Raw genomic sequence first — 23,438 nt, 5'->3', positions numbered from 1 at the left:
CTGCAACGCTTACGCTGGAGTAAACTATATGCCAATTTGGAGAAGTGTGCCTTTGAATGTACCAGAATACTCTTCTTGTGGTATATCATCTCTGATCTAGTGTTGTGCATGTATCCAGCCAAGTTCTCAGCAATCCTTGAATGGCCCTGGCCTCAGGGGCGTCGAGCACTCCAGAGGTTCCTAGGATTTGCCAGTTATTATCGGCAGTTCATCCTGAATCACTTATCTATAGTCTCACCCTTGATGGCTCTTACTGGAAAGGTCCACAAGACTGACCAGCAGAGGCAGTCACGGCATTCGATTGCCTGAAGCAGGCTTTTACAACCGCTCCTATTCTTTGTCACTCAGATAAGCACCTCCATAGGAGCTGGTGCCATCATCTCAGGCTGATCCCAATGGCAAGCTACTCCTATGTTCCTTCTCAAAGTTCTCACCCACTGAGAGATCCTATACCATCGGAGACCATGAACTCTTTGCTATGAAAATGGCCTTGGAGAAATGGAGCCATTTACCTGAGGGGACCAGACACTCTTTCATTGTCTTCACCTATCACAAGAACCTCCTGTATCTTTAGGAAGCATGCTGGCTCAATCTCCGACAAGCCAGATGGTCCCTGTTTTTCTTCCGCTTCCAGCTGTGGTTCCAGCCCACAGAGAAGAACAGCAGGATGGATGCTCTGTTTTACTCCATGTAAGACATCCCAGGAAGGAGAAGACCTCCAGTATGTCATTGATCTAGCTAATATCCTATCCGCTGCTACCCTGTAGGTTCTGGCAGGGAAAACTATAGTACCCAAAAGGCTCCGGGAGACAGTACTTAAATGGGGCCATGACACTAAGATTGCAGGACATTCCGGGATTCGGGGAACTACAGAACTGATATCCCGCTCATATTAGTGGCCCAACCTGAGGAGGGATGTTTGCGACTGTCTGTGCCTGCCAGAAACCACCTTATGCCTGCCTGTGGAGCCTTCTGCAACTGCTCCCAATACCACATAGACCGTGGAAGCACATTTCTATGGACTTCATTTTTTTTTTGTTACATTTATACCCCACGCTTTCCCACTCATGGCAGGCTCAATGCGGCTTACATGGGGCAATGGAGGGTTAAGTGACTTGCCCAGAGTCACAAGGAGCTGCCTGTGCCTGAAGTGGGAATCGAACTCAGTTCCTCAGTTCCCCAGGACCAAAGTCCACCACCCTAACCACTAGGCCACTTTTCCATCACTCCTCCATCACTCCTCAATCATCCCAGATTTTCCCCTTTCTGACGGGTTCTCCGTCATCTGGATGGTGGTGGACCGTTTCTCGAAGATGGTTCATTTCATACCTCTTCCCTCGGTACCATCAGCGCCAGTTCTGGCCCAATACTTCTTGAAGGAGATATTCCGTCTTCACGGGCTGCCCGACTCTTGTCTCCGACTGAGCGACCCAATTCATCTCTAAATTTTGGCGTAGCCTTAATCGTTCCCTACAAGTTAAACTAATTTTTAATATGGATACCTTCCACAGAGCAATGGACAAACTGAGAAGGTGAACCAATTCCTAAAAGCCTTCCTACACTCCCATGACTCAGTGGCACATAATGACTGGGCTCAACTACTTCCCTGTGCGGAATTCTGCCATAATAATCATGTTAGCGAGTCCACTGGATCGTCTCCCTTCTGGATTGTATACGTCCAACATCTGCAAATACCCATGCTGCTCCCACCAGATCCCAAGGTCCATGCAGTCCAACAGTTGCTGAGACTGTCCATTCCCTCACCCAGCTCTGGAAGACCACTCAGGGGCTCTTGGCCCAGGTTGCCCTGAGATACGAGAAGCAGGCCAGCCGCCCCAGGCATCCAGCCCCTTCTGCATCAGAGACCTGGTTTGACTTTCTACCTGGAGTTTGCATCTCTGAAAAACCCTCTGCCCAGTTTGCTCCCCAGTTTATCAGACCCTACCCGGTGATCCAACTGGTAGGGCCTGTCACATACCAGCTGAAACTTCCAGCTACACTACGGGTTCACAACACCTTTTATGTATCCCTACTGAAGCCCCTGGTGCTGTGGAAGAGGGCCACAACTCCTCCTACACCTGTACCCTTTGATATGGCTCCTGATGGAGAATATGAGAACTAGAGCATCTTAGGCTCCCGGAGAGTTCACGGCCGCTTGCAGTACCTCATTGCCTGAAAAGGCTACGGACCAGAGGGAGAACTCTTGGAAGCCAGTGGCCTTGGTCCACCACTTTTATCAGTGGTTACCCTGAGAAACCCAGATCTCCCATGGGGACCACAGGAACCTTGAGGGGGAGGTACTGTCTCTGCATTCCCGGACGCTCCCATCGCAACTTCCATTCCCGCATTGGGGGGGGGGGGGGGTCATGACTTTGTCGCACAGCCAGCAGTTGACCCTGTCCTGGAAACTACTAGGCGGCGGGGCCAAAGGTGCATGTGTTTCTCTCGTGTTCCTTGAGGAGGCAGGCGCCACTGGATGATATTACCACAGGGTCTATTTCAGATGCTCGGCGCTGAACACTATTGGCCTCACGTTGCTTAGCTTCTCATCCTGCCAAGCTCCTGTTCTTGCCAAGCTCCAGTCGAGTCCAGGTCCTACCAAGCTCCAACTAAGTCCAGGTCCAGCCCCTACTTTTGGTAACTCATCTGCCAATACGAGAGATCACAGTCTTTGGGTCAACCCTCTCGACAGCCCGAGGGCTCACATCCAGGACTGTAACATCCACATTAGGAGTCGCCACCCAGGAAAAGGATCTAGGCATCATTTTTGATGATACATTGAAACCCTCTTTGTAGATTCAATCTTGTCTTAAGCATTTTACCCGTCTTTCCAACATAGCATCCTTTTTCACATTTTTTTGCATTGAATAATATACACTACATTCGAAGGAGAGGATGTGTAGAATCCCCATACGCTGAATGTTTTTTTTTTCCAATGTGAGTGACTGTGGAGGCCTGTGATATGTGTTGGCACAGTTTACAGCTTGTTATCTTGCAGGGATGTGTGCCATTCTCTTTTTCAATTTCTACTAGGATTTTTGTTTTCACTAATTTTGTTTCAAATTTGGTGGTTTTCGGAAGGCCAGCATAGGTGGTGCTGGGAATATCTCTTTCAGTAATTCATCTTCCTGGAGTAGTGGCTGTTGTACTGTTCTAGGAAAAGTATAGTGTAACTTAAACAGCCAGGTTGTTTTATGGGAAGATGTTATTTTCTTGGAGATTATTTTGGGGTTGTATCCTTGTTGTATGATGGATTCAGTCAGGATTCTGAGGTGTTTAATCTCTGTCTTTAGGGTCAGAACAAGTATGGCTTGGCTGTGTATAATGGATTTTTTTTTTTAATATAAAGGGTGCAAGCTAGAATTGTGGAGGTAGCTGCATTTGTCAGTTGGTTTCTTGTATAGAGATGTTTTTATACAGCCATTGCTGATAGAAACTATGGTATCTAGAAAGTTGACTTCTTCTGTGGAGGAATCAATTTTGAATTTGATTGAGGGATGGTATGCATTGAAAGAAGTGCAAAATTAATGCAAGGCACAAATCTTATTGTTGTGGATGTCACAATTTAACACTGCCATTTTACCTCTTCATTTTGTTACATTGTGCTTTTTTGTTGACATGTACCCTTTTCATAGAGGTGGAAACCACTGCATTGCCAGCTGATATTCAAGACCTTATGAGTTGTCACACTGCTGTACTTTGTGCTCTGTTTTTAATGGACTTTCTTCCTGCAGAGAATGAACCAACATTCATGTCCCTCAGGTTTGATGTGTTAAGTCGATGCCTTGCTACTGTAGATACCACGTGTTCCTGGGTGATGACTAAAGCCTATCAGTACCTCTCATCTTGGTCCCTGAAGCAGTTCCTGTTGGTAACTCAAGCCGACCTCATGGTGAGGCTACAGTTCTAAGCTTGTATCCCTTTTGTTACCATCTTTATCTTGTTACTGAAAGATTGTAGAGTATCTTTCAATTGCAGTAGCTCTCCAGTGGTATAAGTCACTGTGTAAAACTTAAGCTTTGAGTTATTTATGTGACTACTGTATAATATCCAGTTCATACCTTCTGATTTTTACTGTTTTATTGCAGCACATCTTCAGAAATCTTTGTTCAGCAGATCATTGTCTGATGGTCGCTTAGGAAACTCACTCTTAAAACACGGAGTACCATTCAGAGTATGAGAAATTAAGCAAGGTTTCACATCTAGTTTCCTGGGTTCAAATTTCTAGTCATCAAATTTCCATTGAGGTGGTACTGCCCCAGAATGTGGGAAGAAACTTAGGTATACCTTGGTCCTGAAATCAGCTGTTGTTGGTTTGAAGGTCTTATTGTATACATCTGTCTCATAAGGGGTAGTTTTCTAGGATGGGGGAGAAGAACATCTCCATAAGCAATGCAGGACTGAGTTTAGGAGTCTGAAATAAAGATAAACTGGTGTTAATAATAAATATTTAAAATTCACAATTCCCAAGAATGTATGAAATTAAAGCATGCTATTTCTTCAATTTTAGCTTCTCTGTGCAGAAATAGAGAAATTAATGGTTTTGGTGAAAACCTTATTTCCTGATGATACAGCTCATGTGACATCCCTCCAGGAAACACAGCTGTGCCTACAGATCCATGCCGCTGCTTCAAACATAAAGGTAGAGTTTCTTTAGAACTCTTTAAATTCAGTGGTGTAGCCAGAAGGCAATTTTTAGGTGGGCCAACAGATTGGATGCGTGGGTAGTAGAGAAAATCCTGACACCTGATGTACCCATGCCCTGTCCCTCTTCTACCCCACTCCCAATAATTTCAGTGAGGGTAGCAGTGCAGGCTTTAGCGGCTGCAAGCCACATTGAGGGCTAGGAGAAATACAAGGGGCTGCATTCTTCATGCTCCATTGAGCCACGGTCCCCAACACACGTTTCCCCCAAATATTCTGCATCTATAGAAACCCCTGGTCCTTCCCCCAACAGTGGATGCAGAACAGAGCTAGATAATTTTTCCATAAAACACACCATATAAAATGTTTTGTTTCTGGTGTTATCTCAGTAACAGGCATATTGTAAAGTAATACAAAAATCTATCAAACACAGAGCCACTCATGCCCAGATGATTGAAATCATGCACTCAGGCACAATCCTCCCGCACTTGTTTGATAAGTCTGGGCTGTCACACGGGCTGGAGGTCTGTGGGACCACCAGACCCCAAACAGCATGGCCCTGTGCATCCACTGAACCCCCACCCCCAGCTAGCGGCATGGGGGCTGGAGTTCCAGCAGACCTCCAGTCCCCCCTGACAGAAGTTCGGGGGGGGGGGGGCTGGAGATCCGATGGGTCTCCAGCTCCCCGACCCTCCTTGCACCCCCCCCCCCAAAAAAAGCCCTGGTGGCTCAGTGGGCTGCAAATCAACCGCTTCCCCCTTATCTGGTGGTCTAGTGGCCCTCTTTCCTGCCCCTCCCCCCGCACCTTTGTACTCCCTCCACTTCCAGCAGCCCTGCCCAGAGTAGAACATAATTGCACACAACAAAAAGGCAAATATCTGAAATGCCCAGAGTATTGAAACAGGAGCAGGTTACTAGCACAGACCAATATAAAAGTTAAAACATTTATTGATAAAACTACAACAACCTCTTCTAGATGGCAAAAATAGCCCGACATGTCCATATTTTGCTCTCGCAGGGGCTACATCAGGAGAACAGTGTCAGAACAACTATGGTATCAAATTAATACATTACATAAAAATAAAAAGTGTGCTTGACACATTTAGTTATAGGAGATTAATATACATTTAATGCACCTAAGTTTTGTACTTCATACATAATATACAAGGAAATAAAATAACTGATGCACATAAATACTAAATAATATCCCAAAACAAAATATAAAATGCAACATTCATAGTGCAAATAAAAACAGAAATATGTAAGAAACTTAACTGTAAAATCATGTATAAATAATTTGGAAAACAGAATAGAATCAAAATGAGGATGGCACATATCCAGAAGAGACTTAAATTCCTTTGTGGCAAAATCAGTATCATATATGGACTATGGATCAAAAGGAGTAGATCTCAGAGAATGAAAAGTAAAGTTGCAAAAAACTCAAATTAAAAAAACTTTTTTTAAAAAGGGGACAAAATGCAAAAACTGACCAGATGTCTTCTTCAAACCAGCTTAATGCTTATAGTAAGCAATGATACTTGATGGTTGTTCAAGTTTATTTATTTAGATTTTGCTCACATGTTTTTCAGTAGTAGCTCAAGGTGAGTTACATTCAGGTACACTAGGTATTTACCTGTCCCTGGAGGGCTCACAATCTAATTTTGTACCTGAGGCAATGGAGGGTTAAATGACTTGCCCAAGGAACAGCAATGGGATTTGAACCGGCCACCTCTGCATGTTTCTTTTTTTTCTCTTTTTCTTTCTATAAATCAAACACAATTACAGTAGTAAAAATATTCAAATAAGAATACAAAGTATAGCATAGTACACAATGAGGCATATTTTCAAAGCACTTAGCCTTCCAAAGTTCCATAGGTTTTTGTGGAACTTTGGAAGGCTAAGTGCTTTGAAAATATGCCTCTATGTCAACACAATATGTAATATAACATTTTAATAGACAGCATAGGGTATAAGCAAAGAAGGAGCATATAGATAGGTACTAATGTTAATATGTACTGCAAGAATGGTCATGTGATCTCTCAAGAAAGAAATTACTGATCTTAAAAAAATATGTAGAATCTAGCCCAATATCTTTATTAATCTATCACACCTAAAAAATTGTCATCCAAAAAAACCTCACCTAGGCGTATTCTATAAAGCACTCTACAACTAAGAAAATGTTCAATTCAATGTGGAAACTCAAACACGTGAAACCTTTCTTCCTGAGGGAAACATTTTGCAGCCTGATAACAATCAATGGTACTAAGCCATGCAGATTACTGCAATGGAATGTACGCGGGATGCAAAGAACAACTCATAAAGAAACTTCAGACCGCTCAAAATACAGCTACCGGGCTTATATTTGGCAAAGCACGATTCAAAAGTGCCAAACCACTCGGAGAAAAACTACACTGGCTACCAAAGAACATATCGCTTTTAAAATCTGCACCTTGGTCCATAAAATCATCTACGGCGCAGCCCCGGGATACATGACAGACCTCATAGACCTACCAGTAAGAAACACAATCAGATCAACACGAACATACCTAAACCTCCACTACCCAAGCTGTAAATGACTCAAATAGAAATCTACCTATGCATCCAGCTTCTCCTACATAAGCACACAACTGTGGAACGCACTACCAAAGCCGTGAAAATCATGTACGAACACCTGAACTTCTGGAAAGCACTAAAAACTAACCTGTTCTAAAAGGCATACCCATCCGACCCAACCCAACCTAAGTGTCTAAACCTTGTAACACAACGAAACCAAAGCTCGTAATAGACTCTATGCAACTCTTCTCCTCTACGATTCCCCAATGTGCCTATAACACATGAACCTTATTTGTCTACTACAACTCTCTGTATTTGTTTCATTACCGGAAATGGCGATGGCCTCTATGGTATTATGTAAGCCACATTGAGCCTGCAGATAGGTGGTAAAATGTGAGATACAAATGTAATAAATTTAGGCGTACTTTGTAGATTACGCCTACGTTTCCACGTGGTTTATAGAATACACCGAGCACCCATCAGTGTGACTAAATTTAGTTGCAGGCAGTAGGTGTAAATGCTGATGCCTAAATTAGTTGCGGACCAGTTGTATTCTGTAACAACGCGCATAGATTTTAGAAATGACCACAACCTACCCATTCCACGTCCTTGGCCACGCCCCCTTGTCAACTATGTGACTTAGAATTTACATGCATCAGGTTGCAGCATACGCTTAGACGTGTGTGTAAATTCTAATTAATGCCAATTAGTGTCAGTTGCTTGTTAGTTGGCAATTATTGGCGCTGATTGGCTTGTTAACTAAGTTCTAGAATACGACTAGATTTGTGCTCGCAGCTTAAGTTGCGCTATGTAGAATCTGGGGGATTATGGCTAAATTATATTAACCTACCAAGATCCTTCAAGGCTCTTGGTGCTTTTCTACTTTGGACCCTGTTTTGTGCTTTGAACCCTCTGTATTGTTTTGTGGATAAATTACATTAAACACAATGCCCCCAATATTCAAAAGCATTTAACTGACCAGGGTTGGCACTTGACAGGTTAAGTGCTCCATAACCAGCTATCCGTGAATTTTCAGCAGGTCATGGTGGCCATGACCTGCTGAAAATTCACAGATAGCTGTTTATATCGCTTGATATGACCAGCTATCCACCAATTTTTCAGCATGAGTTTGGCAGCCATAGTTGGCCATGTTGATGCCTGGAATATGTTTGGGTGGTTCAGACTTAACTGGCCAGTGCTGAATATTGGCTTGGCCGATTAAATTTGAACCAGCCAAAAATAAACCAGAAACGGCCTGCATCGATTATTCGGGCTCAGTGCTGACTGCTAACTCCTGCGGTCTGAATATCGGGCCCAATGATTATAAGTCAAAACCTTAGAAAAAAATGGGGGAAAAAAAATCTAAAAAAAGAAAAATGTATGAAACATAAAAAGACCCAATTCAATGAAAGTGTTAAAAAGTCATAAAATCAGATAAGAACTATGTTAATAGCGTGGTGTGGACAACAAAGTTGCACTGAAAATTTTTTTTTTAAATGTTCCCAAAACACTAAAGAGAGCTTATTTTTCAGACAACCCACCCATTTTAGGCTGTTATTACATGGAATGTGTGAACATACTAAAGGTCCATCCTAAAACAAAAACACTATGGGTTTCTTTTACAAAGCTGCACTAGTGATTTGTGGTTCACCAAATGTGACAAAGCCCATTCAACTCCTTTGGGCTTCATCACATTTGATGCATGAGATTCACTACCACGGCTTTGTAAACTGAGTCCTATATAGGCAGAAATACCTTTCAAGATGAAAGAAGATCTCGGTGGCACAGAGCAATTTGAATTTTCCATGTAATAGCAGCCATTTTCTGAAAAATAAGCACTGAATTGTGCTACTAGCTCATTAAGGGGCCCTTTATCTAAAGGACAATAAGCCCTTAACGCGCAGTTATTGCATGCAAAGGCTACTGCAGAAAGTGTATGTATTTTGCAGTATTTTGCTTGGTATAAAAAAAAACCTAAACTTAAATGGCTGCATGTGTACGGATGTGTCGAATGACACTAAGATGGCAACTCTGGCTGTGATGAACTAGGGCTGATACTGGACTGACTTGTAACGGTCTGTGCCCATATATGGCAGTCTGGTTTAGGATGGGCTGGAAAAGGCTTGGACAACAACTTCAATGGCTGGAACATGAGGACAGTACTAGACAGACTTTTACAGTCTATGTCCTGCAGATAACTAGATGAATAGGCTGGAGTGGACTTTGATGGCAACTCCAACAGTTGAAACATAAGGACAGGGCTAGGTGGACTTCTATGATAATGAGTGTAACTATTGGGCAGACTGGATGGGACCGTTCAGGTCTGCCATCACTTATTATGTTTGTAAGTGATAACCTGCGCATTATGTACATAAAAGTTGCTGTACTGGGACAGACCAAAGGTCCATCAAGCCCAGTATCTTGTTTAAAACAATGGCCAATTGAGGCCACAAGTACCTGGCAAGCTCCCAAAAGAGTAAAACAGACTTTATGCTGCTTATCCTAGAAATAAGCAACGTATGGTGTGGAGACAGCGCTAGTAAGGTGTAACGGTTCGGTGCCATCGATTCCCCTTGACAAAGCGTCCTTGTGAAACAGGCACTTGTCGGGGAAATAGAGGCATGCCGACCAACACAGATAAGTAAAGCGCAGCCATAGACATCAGTAAGAATTTGATAAATCTCCTGTAGGCATTAATTATTGAATAACAGACGTGCGCTACTAATATAGGTGGGAGGAGGAAGGAGAGTCGATGATTAACACTGCAGGCAGCGTTGAAGATTCACCGTGAGGTGGAGTGAAACTAGCTGCATAAGACATATGAGACTTCTCCTTTAGCCAAATATAAGATTCCCCCCCACAGTAGCACGCGACTCCGGTAGCAGTTACTTCTCTGTATTGCAGCTCTACTCTATGTAGTTTGATATCCTAGAAATAAGCAGTGGATTTTCCCAAGCCCATGTTAATAAGGTTTATTGACTTTTCCTTTAGGAACTTGTCCACACCTTTTTTTAAACCATGCTAAGTTACCTGCTTTTACCACATTCTTTGGCAACAAATTCTAAAGTTTAGTTGCACACTGTGTGAAGAAATATTTTCTCTGATTTGTTTTAAGTTTACTATTCAGTAGCTTCATTGCATGCCCCCGAGTCCTTGTATTTTTGGAAAGAATAAACAAGCAATCCAGGTCTACATATTCCACTCACTCAGTATTTTATAGACCTCTATTATATATCCCTAGCTGCTTTAGCCTTAACTCATAGAGAAGTCAACCCCTTTATCATTGCATCACCCTTCTATGTATCTTTTCTAATTCTGCTATATCTATTTTGAGCTATGCCTATTTAAAAAAAATATATATTTTAGGAGGGGGTGTGTCATAGGCAGAGATTGGGCATTTATTTCCATGTTATCTAGCTAGCATGTTATGATTAGCACACGCTAACTGGATAATGCTGGGTTAACATTGGAGAGCTTAGCACATGCTAAAGAGGAGGTGATAAGTGCTCCCACGTTCATTTTTTGCAGGAACCATGTGCTAATGGTATCATTAATGAATGACCTGCAATAATAAAAAAGTGAAAAGCCCTATATGATGCTGTGTTAAATCATGGTTTAGCACTCAGGAAAGTCCCACGTTAGAATGCGCTAAGGACCTTGGTAAAATAAGGGCTTTTACAAAGCTGCGCTTGTGATTCCTGTGCAGCAAATGAGAGGAAGGCCATAGGAACTGAAGGGCTTCTTCTCGTTTGCCACACAGGAATTGCTAGCGTGGCTTTGTAAAAGAAAACCTAAGTCACCAAAATGTAGAAGAACTAAAATCAAATTATGTTCAAAAGATTTTTTTTGATTGAGATGTTCTAGGGAATAACTTTTGCTCTTAGATTCCAACTCTTATTAAAACAAACTGGGATTATTTCCTGTGAGCTGGATTTTTTTTTTTGAGTCACCAATGAAATAACAGTTGATTATCTGTAACTTGTAAAAACAATCTACAATTATTAAACATTTGAAATGGGAAAAGGTGTCCTGCCAAATCCAGATCCTTCACTGATGTCTCATTTTCTATTTCGGTTCCCTCTAGCATTTCTCAGAAACAATACTACAGATGTTTATAATTGATTGTAGAAAGATGTCCACAGATTTCTTCCAGCAAAATATGCCTGTGGGGAAGCACTGGCAGGCTCGTTTTTCATCAGGTAGGTGTGTGTACTTGGGCGCATATTGGTTTAAAGGGGTTTGCTGACAAGCAGGATCAGGGTCGCATGAATAGGTCATGTGAATGCACTCATTGTCAGAGTAACTGATCCCAGAGCTTTTAGAAAGGTCTGAAAGCTTTTTCTGTGTGTGCCCAAGAGTTCTTGTACTGCTGCAGTCCTGCATTTTCTCTGAGTTGAACAAAGGTTTGGATAATTTCATAAAAGAAAAGTCCATAAGCCATTATTAAAATGGACTTGGGAAAATCCACTGTTTTTATGTGGCGCATAAAATCTGTTTTACTGTTCTGGGATCTTGCCAGACCTGGATTGGCCACTGTTGGAAACAGGATACTGGGCTTGATGGACTTTCAGTCTGTCCTAGTGTGGCAACACTTATGTTCTTCAGCTGTGATTCTACTGTGAACTTATTTCATTACATAGCTTCCCATTATTCCAGAACCTGTGTGATAGTTGTGTCCGTCAACCAGCAGGTAAACTGAGCTGAGACATCTCTCTCTTTGCATCCAGTCCAGCTCCTCAGTATTTTCTATCTTCAGCAGGTGAATGGACATACTTTGCAGCCTCTGGTTCTGAGTGATTTGCTCCTGGTCCAGTTGGTCAACTGGTCCCTAGTTTAGCTTTGCAGCTTTAGTCTGGAGAGTCATATCTTGAGGTCTGTGGTGCCTCACATATTTACTTCTTTCCTCCCTTCACCTCTCCCCTGTTTCCTGTGGAGCTCTCCTTGTCTGGCACAACAACAACAAAAAAACAGAAGGAAAGAGGTTTGCTGGAGAGTGTGGTATAGAATATCAGTCCTGAGCTCTTTTCATCTGTGGTAAGACTTGTGGAGACTGTGACCTTGGGAGGAGCAGCCAGCAGTGGTAAGTCCAACTAAAGTTTGATTCCATAGCGTCTCACAGATAAATCCAGAGACTGGTAGGTTATATCCCTCTGCTAGCAGGTGGAGATAGAGAGAATACTGAGGTTTGGGTGGCTGCACCTGACCACATATAGTGAATCTCAGAAGTTCTCTCTATCTAGCAGGTGGAAGGTCATAACTCTGCAGCTCTGGATTCTGGGCTCCTCACCCGTTCCCTGGGGCTGAGTTGAGCTTCCCTTAGGTGGTTGAGGTCTCGCTACTGTGGTGAGCAGGGTACACCTGGTGGGGCCAGGTCCCTCCCTTCCTCCCCCTCCCAGCCTCACGTGAGTCAGTGTGTCTTCTGTTAAAAAAAAAAGATTTATTTTTCTGCGGCACTTTGCACTCACAGTAAACAGGGCTTCGTTCTCTCTGGGGGATCCGTAGGAGCAAGTTCCTCATTGCTGGCGGGGGGACACCTGGTGATTTCAGCTGAGGCACATGGCAGCTCCCTCAGAGAGAGACTGTTAAACGTTGCTCCTGGTGTGGGAACCAGAGAGCAGCATCGGGTGTGTGCTCAGCCTGCCCTCGTGGCTCCCTGTCTGGGGAGCAAGCGTCGGAGGTGCGGGACCACCCCTTGCAGAGCGCAGAGTCGGCAGCGTCATTGCTGGGTTCCTCCGGTCCTAATTCCCGCCCGGTGGCGGATGATTTTGGCGCCATTTCGCGAGCAGCACTAGCGTTTTCGGCAGCGGCTTCCTATCCTGGCTCTCAGGCTTGCCCGGTGGCAGATGCCATTTTTTCTCTTGTGCTGGGCACAGGAGATAGTGGGGGAGTGTTGGCTTCTGGAGATTCATCACGCCTCGCTTCCTGTTCTGTTGCTCTGGGCTAGACTCCCCGGCGCCATTTTGGATTCCTTCTCTCGATCGGAGCAGGGGGAAGCGATGGCTGCAGGGCCTTCAGCCACAGCAGCAATGGGTTCTATTCCCCTAGCTTCCTAGATGGGGGACAGGGAGTTTGAAGTGGCTGACATGCAATTTTCTCCTGGTTTTGTGCTGTTAATGCACAAGGCGTTCCTCCTTAAGAGATCCGGGCGAGACCCCTTGTTGGCCTCTCCGGAGGGAGTAGCCTCCTCTCCTCCTTTAGTGGCCAAATGTCCACGTATCGAAATATCGAGGCCTGGATGCTATCACAGTGTGTTCAGAGGTAGATGACGGTCAATTGTCAGGAGTTTCCCGTCTGGCCTGGTTAGATTCTTTGGAAGAGGGCGAGTTGGCTTCAGTAGGGGGAGATGATCCCACGATGGCACGTTCTGCCAGGAAGAACTGCCAACCCTGATAGTGTGGGCTATGGAGGTTTTAAACATCTCTCCTGATAGCGGTCTCCCCTCTTTGGTAGCCATCTCTATTATGTCAGGGACTAAGCGGTCCCCAGAACCTTCCATATTCACGAGTCAATGAAGGTGCTTATTGCAGCACAGTGAGACACACTGGACACAGAGTTGTGCGTGGCAAGAGCCATGGTGCACCTCTATCCACTCCCTGAAGGAGAAAGGGAGGTGTTCCGTCTTCCCGCAGTGGATTCCTTAATCACTGCGGTCACTAAGAAGACTACATTGCCTGTGGAAGGCGGCACTGCTCTTAAGGATCCTCAGGACAGGAAATTGGAATCTTCCTTGAAAATGTCTTTTGAAGTGGCGGCGTTGTGTATGCAAGCTTCTGTCTGTGGTTCCTATTCGGCCAGAGTGTGCCTTTCCTTGGTGCAGAAAGCAACCTCCACAGAGGAACTGGTTGAGGCTTTGCCTTCGCTCGAGGCAGGCCTCGCTTACCTGGCAGATTTGCTTTATGACCTTCATTTCTTGGCGAAAGAGGGTCTCCCTCTCAGTGACGGCCCACCAATATCGTCTGGGCAGATCTGGATCCTTCACGAAACCAGGATTCCCTCAGAAGCAGCAGCCATTTCATGGAGACGGCCACTGGAGCTCATACCCAATGATCATACCCTTTTGACCTAGCAACGGTGCTTTGGACTTTCTCCAAGATTATGGTAGTAGTCGCGGCTTATTTGTGGTGAGGAGTGCAGGTGCACCCTTATCTAGATGATTGGCTGATACAGGTGCTTTCCTTCCAAGAGAACGTACAGGCGACGGAGAAAGTGGTCAGTTTGCTGTGCTCGTTGGGTTGGATAATCAGCTTGGACAAGTCATTTAGTTTCTTCTCAATCCTTGGAATATCTCAGGCACGGTGTTTTTGCCGGATGATTGGAGGCTGAAGCTCCACTCTCAAGTTCAGAGACTTTTGTGGCTACAAGCACCCAGGGCCTGGGATTACGTTCAGGTGTTAGGCTCCATGACAGCCACGCTGGAGGTGGTTCCATGGGCCAGGAATCACATGCGGCCTCTTCAGAGGTCACTTTTGGGCCAGTGGTCCCCCCTGTCGGAGGATTACGCTGTTCGCCTCCCCGGGGAACCATATGCCAGGCTGGCCATGCGTTGGTGGCTCTGCCCCGACAAGCTGGGGCTGGGAATGCCCTTAACGGTACCGGAATGGGTAGACAACAGATGCTAGCCTCTCAGGCTGGGGAGCTCATTGTCTGGGACACACGGCACAGGGATCTTGGACCCCTGTGGAAGCTTCCTGGTCCATCAAGCACTTGGAGCTGAGGGCGATTTGGCGCTTCAGGCCTTTCACTCAATTCTGGCAGTAAGGCCTATTCGGATTTTTTCTGACAATGCGACAGCAGTAGCAATCTGTCAACCGCCAGGGGGGCACCAGAAGTGCTTCGCTATCCAAGGAGGCATCGCTTTTCTGTCTTTGGGCGGAGGGGTGCTTATCCCTGCTGTCGGCGGCTCAAGTAGCAGGGTCGCTAAACATCGAGGCGGACTTTCTGAGTTGTGATGTGCTGGATCCGGGGGAGCGGGAGTTCTCCGATCTGGCGTTCTCGCTGATCATGGTCCGGTGGGGAGTTCCTGCCATAGACCTGATGGTGTGGGGAGCCAATGTGAAAGTTCCTCAATCTTTCAGCAGGGGCAGGGATCCTCTGTCTCAGGGGATTGATGCACTTCTTCAGCCGTGGCCTCTGTCTGACCTCCTGTATGTGTTTCTGCTGTGACAGGCTAATAGGTTGTGTGGCTTGTCACTCAGGTCGGGCAATTGTAGTAGCTGCGGATTGGCCCAGGCATCCGTGGTATGCAGATCTGGTTCGCCTTCAAGTCGACAGTCCATTGTGTCTGCCGGCTCGTCGGGGGTTGCTGCATCAGGGTCAAGTCATTATGGAGGTTCCCTCCCCATTTGGTCTTATGGCCTGGCTATTGAGAAGACAAGATTGAGGAAGAAGGGCTATCCGGACAGAGTGATTGCCACTATGATAAGGGTTAGGAAGCGTTCCACTTCTACAGCTTATGCTCGAGTATGGCGGACTTTTGATTCTTGGTGTGCGATGGCAGGTATCATCTGCTTTGGTGGATTCTATATTGTTTTTTTTTTTTTTAAGAATGGCCTTGATAAATGCTGAGTTCCCTGAAGGTTCAGGTGGCAGCTTTAGGGTGTTTTAGGGGCCGTCTTCAGGGGTCTTCTCTGGCCTCACACCCGGACATCATTCGCTTTCTGTGGGGAGTGAATCATTTGCGCCCGCCACGCCCCTCAGTGTTTCTGACCTGGCATCTTAATTTGGTGCTGCGGGCCTTTCAGTGGCCTCCCTTTGAGCCTCTGTCTCGTTTATCGGTGAAGGACTTGACATTGAAAACAGTGTTTTTAGTCGCTATTTCTTCAGCGAGGAGAGTTTCAGAGCTACAGGCCTTATCCTATAGGGATCTGTTTCTTTATTTTACCGAGGCAGGGGTTACTCTGCGGACAGTGCCTTCTTTTCTGCCAAAGATTGTGTCGTGTTTTCATATAAATCAGCAGCTCTGTCTTCCCACTTTTCGTAGGGAAGACTATCCTATGGAGTTTCATGCTCTAAGGTGTCTGGATGTGAGACGAGTTCTCATCAAATACTTGGAGGTTACATCGCTCGGATCATCTTTTTGTTCTGTTTGTGGGTCATAAGAAAGGGCAGCAAGCCTCTAAGGCCACGGTTGCTCGCTGGTTAAAAGAGGCTATTTCTTCAGCTTACATCTTTTCGGGGAAAGATCCACCCACTCAGTTGCGAGCTCATTCCATTAGGGCGCAAGCAACTTCTGTGGCAAAGTCGAGGTTAGTTTCTCTGGAGGAGATTTGTAATTTACGTCAGCAACTTAGTGCTTCTATCTAGTGGACGTAGCAGCACGGACTGAGCTTCGGTTCTGGAATCTGGGATCTCTGTGTCCCGCCCTACTTAAGAACTGCTTGGGTACATCCCACCAGTTTCTGGATTGATCTGTGGGACACTATGGAAGGTAAAATTAGTTCTTACCTGATAATTTTCTTTCCATTAGTCCCAACAGATCAGTCCAGATGCCCACTCTAAGATTTCTGCTGGTATCGTTTTGTTTGGTTTCTTGTTCATGTTTCGGTTTCTCTGTTACAGGTTATTCGTCGTTTGTTCATCGGAGGTTGGAGTGAATCTCTGTACTTGCTGTGAGCTGCACGAGTTCCTCCCGCATTAGCGGTTGGAAGGTACCTTTAATCTTTCTGAAGACATGAGAATAAGACTTAAGTTGTGGTTTGAAGGTCCACATGGCTTTGGTATCAACAATACTGAGGTTTTGGTGGCTGCACATGACCACATATAGTGAACCTCGGAAGTTTTCTCTATCTCCACCTGCTGGCAGAGGGACATAACCCACCAGTCTCTGGATTGATCTGTTGGGACTAATGGAAAGAAAATTATCAGGTAATTATCAGGGGTCCTGACTTACTGCTTGGGACATATGTTGTGCTGGTGATTGAGTAAATGGCAACTCTTGCAGAGGCAATTAAGCAGCGTTCCCGTAATCTAGCAGGATATGGAGGAAATGGTCAGTGGCAGCACATCTTCAGTTTTGGCACAGTATCCAAATATGCCAGGGTCTTTGGGCTCTCCAGCAGAGCCAGTGCGTGGTTTGATGCAGGAGAACGTGAGAGTGGGCACCATTTTGTTGAGGCTGACTGGCAGTGAGGAGGAGCCTTTGGCTGATAATGCGTGGAACATCCGCCATTTTACAGCCTCAGGATCTTTGTTTTCTCTGGCCTATTTATTGAGGCAGGGACACTCAGGTTTGCTGCAAGATGTTAAGTTTCTTATCCCGCTGCATCTCCGGCTTCTAAGATATCTTGTTTAGACCTCCAGGAGTGGGCAGATGAGGCATGAGGCTGTCTGCTTCTCCCTCCTTATCTGATGTGAGCTCGGTCTATTCAGAGGAGCCGTTATTGAAGGAGTCAGAGGGAGATGATCTGAAAGTACTGAGGTTGTTTCATGAAGAGGAGCTCAGTGCTCTTTTATGAGGCACTGGTGGTGCTTTCCATCGAGGAGCCTTTCTGTTTTGGCATTAGGAGTTTCCTCTTCGGCGATCATGAGAGGGTTTAGAGGTCCATCTAAGGCCTTCCGATGCATTCAGACATTCAGGACCTGATTACAGCAGAATGGGTCTCACCGGATGTGGGGCTGAAGAGCCATGGCTTGCCTCTACCTGTTAGTTCTGGAAGAGAAAGATAAATTGCAGCTTCCCAGGAGAGTTCCCTGGTTACGGCAGTGGCTAAGAAAACCATCTTGCTGGTGGAAGGGGAAATTACCCTAAAACAGAGTGACCTCCCAACTCAACGAATTCATACAAAAATTCTCCATACTACATGAGTCACAATTGGGTTTTTGACCTGTACACAGCACAGAAACAGTTTTACTCACACTAATATCCAAGTTCAAACAAGAAATTTCAACTGGCAATAACATACTCCTTCTGCAATTCGACCTATCCAGCGCATTTGATATGGTAAACCACGACATTCTTACAAAACTACTGGACAAACTAGGGATCGGCGGAAACATTATTAAATGGATAAAAATTTTCATCACCACCAGATCCTATCAAGTCAAATCAACCTCATCTGTATCGTCAGTGTGGTCATCACAATACGGAGTTCCCCAAGGATCGCCTCTATCCCCGATCCTCTTCAACCTTATGATGATTCCTCTGTCTAAATCCCTACCCAAAGCTGATCTAAACCCCTTCATCTATGCAGACGACGTCACCATATTCATCCCTTTCCAATCCAACCTTGCAGAAATCTCTGATAAAATAATCACTGGCATGAACATATTAGCCTCCTGGGCCAACGCCTTCAAGATGAAAATGAATAAAGAAAAAACTCAATGCTTAATCCTCTCATCACAATACTCATCTCTACTCCCAACCACCCTGATCACCCCCGACGTTACAATCCCAATATCCGATAATCTAAAAATCCTAGGAGTAACACTAGACAATCACCTAACTCTTGAGACTCATGCAAAAGCCATGATGACGAAGATGTTCAACATGATGTGGGTACTGAAAAGAGTAAAACCATTCCTCCCCCAAAAAACTTTCCGCAATTTGGTACAATCCACAGTACTCACCCACGCTGACTACTGCAACAGCATCTTCATTGGTTGCAAAACCCAAATCCTGAAAAAACTCCAAACCGCCCAAAACACGGCAGCCAGACTCATTTTTGGTAAATCACGATTTGAAAGCGCAACACCACTCCGTGAAAATCTCCACTGGCTCCCTATCAAAGAATGAATAAACTTCAAAGTCCACACACGGATCCACAAAATCCTCCACGGTTAATCTCCAAGTTACATGGCCAATCTGATCGACCTTCCAGCCAGGAACGGGTCCAAATCTTCTCAAACATATCTTAATCTTCACCTTCCTAATTGCAAAGGTCTCAAATACAAAACCTAGTACGCATCCAACTTCTCTGTCATAGGTAGCCAACTCTGGAACGCCATACCAAGATACATCCGAACAACCAACGAACACCTACCCTTCTGAAAGCTGCTGAAAACTTACCTCTTCAAACAGGCCTATCCAAACTAATCCACACCACCAACATTATCCATACCTCAATCCTTCCCCCACATCTCTTACTCTTGTCCTACTCTGTACATCTATGTTATCTCAGGGATACTTTGTAACCAGTAATTATTAGAACAAAATGCAGTAACGTTGGAGCAAAACCATGTAAACCAATACTATGCAAACTGACTCCAACGTAAATGTATTAGTGTTGAATTGGTGTGACAGAGAAAAGCCCTCAGAAACCGCTAGCAAACTGCCTGCGGTTTAGTGCGTGGTTATATATTACTCAAATTATAACTCACACAGCGTTTCTATCACTGGGCAAAAAACTCTGTCAAGCCTGGGCTAAATTGTTTAAAAAAGCCTCAACAAAATATATTAACTGATAGCGATGCTTTTAAAGAAGCAGGCCCCACTCATAGCCTGGATCAGTTCAGCATAAAAGAAAAAAGACTTAGCTTTAAACTGAATTCAAGCACTCTTCTTTATCCGTTCTACGGAGATCACCGTTTCACCTAAGACCACGGCTTCGTCTGGAACGGAGTGCTCATTGTACGCTGAGATCTAAAACAAACAATAAATATGGTTGTAAATCTGCTATCAAACGATGCAAAACACAAAAGAAAAGTCACACCACGGACAGACATACTGATTTGAAGGCGTGAATTTTTCCAAAATGGCGCCTTGGCGTTCACATTCAGACAGCTGATAGAAATACTTTGTAACCAGACATTGTAAGCCACACTGAACCTGCTATTGAGCGGGAAAGAGCGGGGTATAAATGCTACAAATAAATAAATAAATAAATAATAAAAAAAAAGACCTACAGGATAGCAAGCTAGAAAGTTTGCTGAAACAAGCCTTTGAAGTGGCCTCTTAGGGCCTTCAACAACAGTGTGCAGCTCGTTCATTTCAAGAGCATGCCTGAAGTGGCAACAATAGTCCGCAACACAAGATGGGCACCATAATGGCCAGCTGGAAGCGGGGTCTGCCTTCTTGGTGGATGCTGTTTGACTTGTTAGGCCCGTAGTTTGTCTTTGGCTGTCACGGCATGTCCAAAACTGTGGTTGTGGCATTGGGCAACAGGTGCATCATCAAAGTCAAGTCTAGTTAAACTGCCCCTTCGGGGCAAGTGGCTATTTGGAGAAGGTCTCAGTAACTTTGTGAAAGAACTGGGGAAAACTAGGCCACAGCGGTTGCTGGAGGATAAGCTTGAAAGACTCTGGTCATCTGTCTTCAGGGGGCTCTTGATCTCAATTTTGAGACAGCAGACTGTACCATTCGGGTTGTCAGCAATATAGTCAATATAGTCTTCCAGTCTTCCTTTTGTGTGGATAGGAAGTCTTCCTCTCAGTCAGCTAGAGCGCTCAATGTCTTCCGAGCTTCGCAGTGATACGAGACTGGTCCACTCCTTTCTTCCTCCAGTGGGAGGACGTCTTCAGGAGTTTCAGGAGGAGTGGACCAAAATCACCTGCACACGTATATCATCTTGAGCAGTTTGGACCTGGGATGAAGCTTGGAAAATTGATCTCCATAATCTTGCATCGTCTTCTGCTACTTTTAAATTTCTGCAACTCACCCTCTCAGAAACCATTCGCCACATTATGGATTTACATACAGATTCATCATGTGTCAACTGTGACTAGTTCCTCTGCTGTTTTGTTCATTTGTGAGCAAATGAGACACAGTATGGGCTGGCACGTAGTCTACCTTGGTCCGCTGTACTGCTTTGGCCTCTATTACACAATCCTTGTTTTTTGTGATGCATAGAGTTATTTGGACCCCTATTAAACTATTCGGACTACAACTTCTGTCTTCTGCTGTCTGTTGGACATATCAAGTTCATTAGATCACCTCCTTTTTTGTGGTCCTTAACAATTTTGGATGTTAGTCTGGAAGAAAATTCAACAGGTATTGTGCATCAGTGAACCCCTAGCTTATAAGAATATCTTTTTATGGTTGCCCTCATTACTCACTGCATTAGGAGATGGAATGCAGTGTTTATACTGCATTATGGTGACAGTTGTAAATCAAGATATTTTAAGAAACTGGAAGTTTTTAGATAAATTAAATGTTCATGTGTGGTAGGCCTCATGTTTAATTTATAAATATGAAACTATAGTTTCTGAAAAGTCTGGGAAGTATCTGAAGTTTAACGATACATATTCCGTCCGTCCCCATGTGTTCCTTCGTTGAGTCATCTTGTATATACGCATAATCACTGTAAGATTGGTCCTTTTTATGCTTTTCCATTTAGTCTGTTTCTTTTTTCCAATTAAGTTGTTGCCATTAGTTAATGTTATCGCTATCTGGCTGATTCTTTGTAGATTACTATGTGGATACTGTATTTTGGTTTTATGTGAAATCTTATTTTCAATAAAAAGATTTGACCTAAAAAACCCCAAAACATTTGGACTTGGGAATTGAGGCTGGAAAAGAAAAGTCCATCTTCATGAGGGCTGGCACTGAAATCTTAATACATGGACCAGGAAGCGGCATCAAACCCTGATGCAGAGACCATACTGAAGGGATCTTTTTCTCTTTAACTCCTCATTCAAAAGACTGACTCCAATACAGAATTTGTGCATTACCCTCTTGGTTTCTGATCTGTGTTGGTTTTGCGATTTCATTGAGAGCCTCTTCTACAAGCATTCGTTCATTTGTTCATTATTTCTTATATACTTACATAAGTACATAAGTATTGCCATACTGGGAAAGACCAATGGTCCACCAAGCCCAGCATCCTGTTTCCAACAGTGGCCAATCCAGGTTACAAATACCTGGCAAGATCCCAAAAAAGTACAAAACATTCTATACTGCTTATCCCAGAAATAGTGGATTTTCCCCAAGTCCATTTAATAATGGTCTATGGACTTTTTCTTTAGGAAGCTGTCCAAACCTTTTTTAAACTCAGCTAAGCTAACCGCCCCTACCACATTCTCCGGCAACGAATTCCAGAGCCCAATTACACGTTGAGTGAAGAAAATTTTTCTTCGATTAGTTTTAAATTTACTACATTGTAGCTTCATCGCATGCCCACTAGTCCTAGTATTTTTGGAAAGTGTAAACAGACGCTTCACATCTACCCATTCAACTCCACTCTTATTTTGTAGATCTCTATCATATCTCCCCTCAGCCGCCTTTTCTCCAAGCTGAAGAGCCCTAGCCGCTTTAGCCTTTCCTCATAGGGAAGTCGTCCCATCCCCTTTATCATTTTCGTCGCCCTTCTCTGCACCTTTTTCTAATTCCACTATATCTTTTTTGAGTTGCAGCGACCAGAATTGAACATAATATTTTGAGGTGCGGTTGCACCATGGAGCGATACAAAGGCATTATAACATTCTCATTTTTGTTTTCCATTCCTTTCCTAATAATACCTAACGTTCTATTTGCTTTCTTAGCCACAGCAGCACACTGAGCAGAAGGTTTCAACGTATCAACGACGACGCCTAGATCCCTTTCTTGGTCTGTGACTCCTTAACGTGGAACCTTGCATGACGTAGCTATAATTCGGGTTCCTCTTTCCCACATGCATCACTTTGCACTTGCTCACATTAAACGTCATCTGCCATTTAGACACCCAGTCTCCCAGTAACATAAGGTCCTCTTGAAATTTTTAACACTCCTCCTGCGATTTAACGACTTTGAATAACTTTGTGTCATCAACAAATTTAATTACCTCACTAGTTACTCCCATCTCTAGGTCATTTATAAATATGTTAAAAAGCAGCAGTCCCAGCACAGACCCCTGGGGAACCCAACTAACTACCCTTCTCCATTGAGAATACTGACCATTTAACCCTACTCTGTTTTCTATCTTTTAACCAGTTTTTAATCCACAATAGAACACTACCTCCTATCCCATGACTCTCCAATTTCCTCTGGAGTCTTTCATGAGGTACTTTGTCAAACGCCTTCTGAAAATCGAGATACACAATATCAACCGGCTCACCTTTATCCACGTTTGTTCACCCTTTCAAAGAAATGTAGTAGATTGGTGAGGCAAGATTTCCCTTCACTAAATCCATGTTGACTTTGTCTCATTAATCCATGCTTTTGAATATGCTCTGTAATTTTGTTCTTAATAATAGTCTCTACCATTTTGCCTGGCACCGACGTCAGACTCACCGGTCTATAATTTCCCGGATCTCCTCTGGAACCTTTTTTAAAAATTGGCATTACATTGGCCACCTTCCAATCTTCCGGTACCACGCTCGATTTTAAGGAT

General features: G+C 44.2%; 1 protein-coding gene across 4 annotated transcripts in view; it reads left to right on the top strand.

Moving 5' to 3' along the window:
* Positions 1-23,438, top strand: part of CCDC142 (coiled-coil domain containing 142) — a 68,035-nt gene that overhangs the window by 27,583 nt on the left and 17,014 nt on the right. For 3 of the 4 annotated variants that reach the window (XM_030190891.1, XM_030190894.1, XM_030190893.1), the window contains exons 5-7: positions 3,735-3,892; positions 4,511-4,642; positions 11,282-11,396. In XM_030190891.1, the coding sequence (XP_030046751.1) occupies positions 3,735-3,892; positions 4,511-4,642; positions 11,282-11,396 (405 nt within the window). The remainder of the gene's footprint in view (positions 1-3,734; positions 3,893-4,510; positions 4,643-11,281; positions 11,397-23,438) is intronic. The other variant, XM_030190892.1, reaches the window with a different exon arrangement.

The sequence above is a fragment of the Microcaecilia unicolor genome, chromosome 2, assembly GCF_901765095.1.
Source record: "Microcaecilia unicolor chromosome 2, aMicUni1.1, whole genome shotgun sequence".
NCBI lineage: Eukaryota > Metazoa > Chordata > Amphibia > Gymnophiona > Siphonopidae > Microcaecilia > Microcaecilia unicolor.
This window is presented reverse-complemented; position numbering and strand designations above follow the sequence as displayed.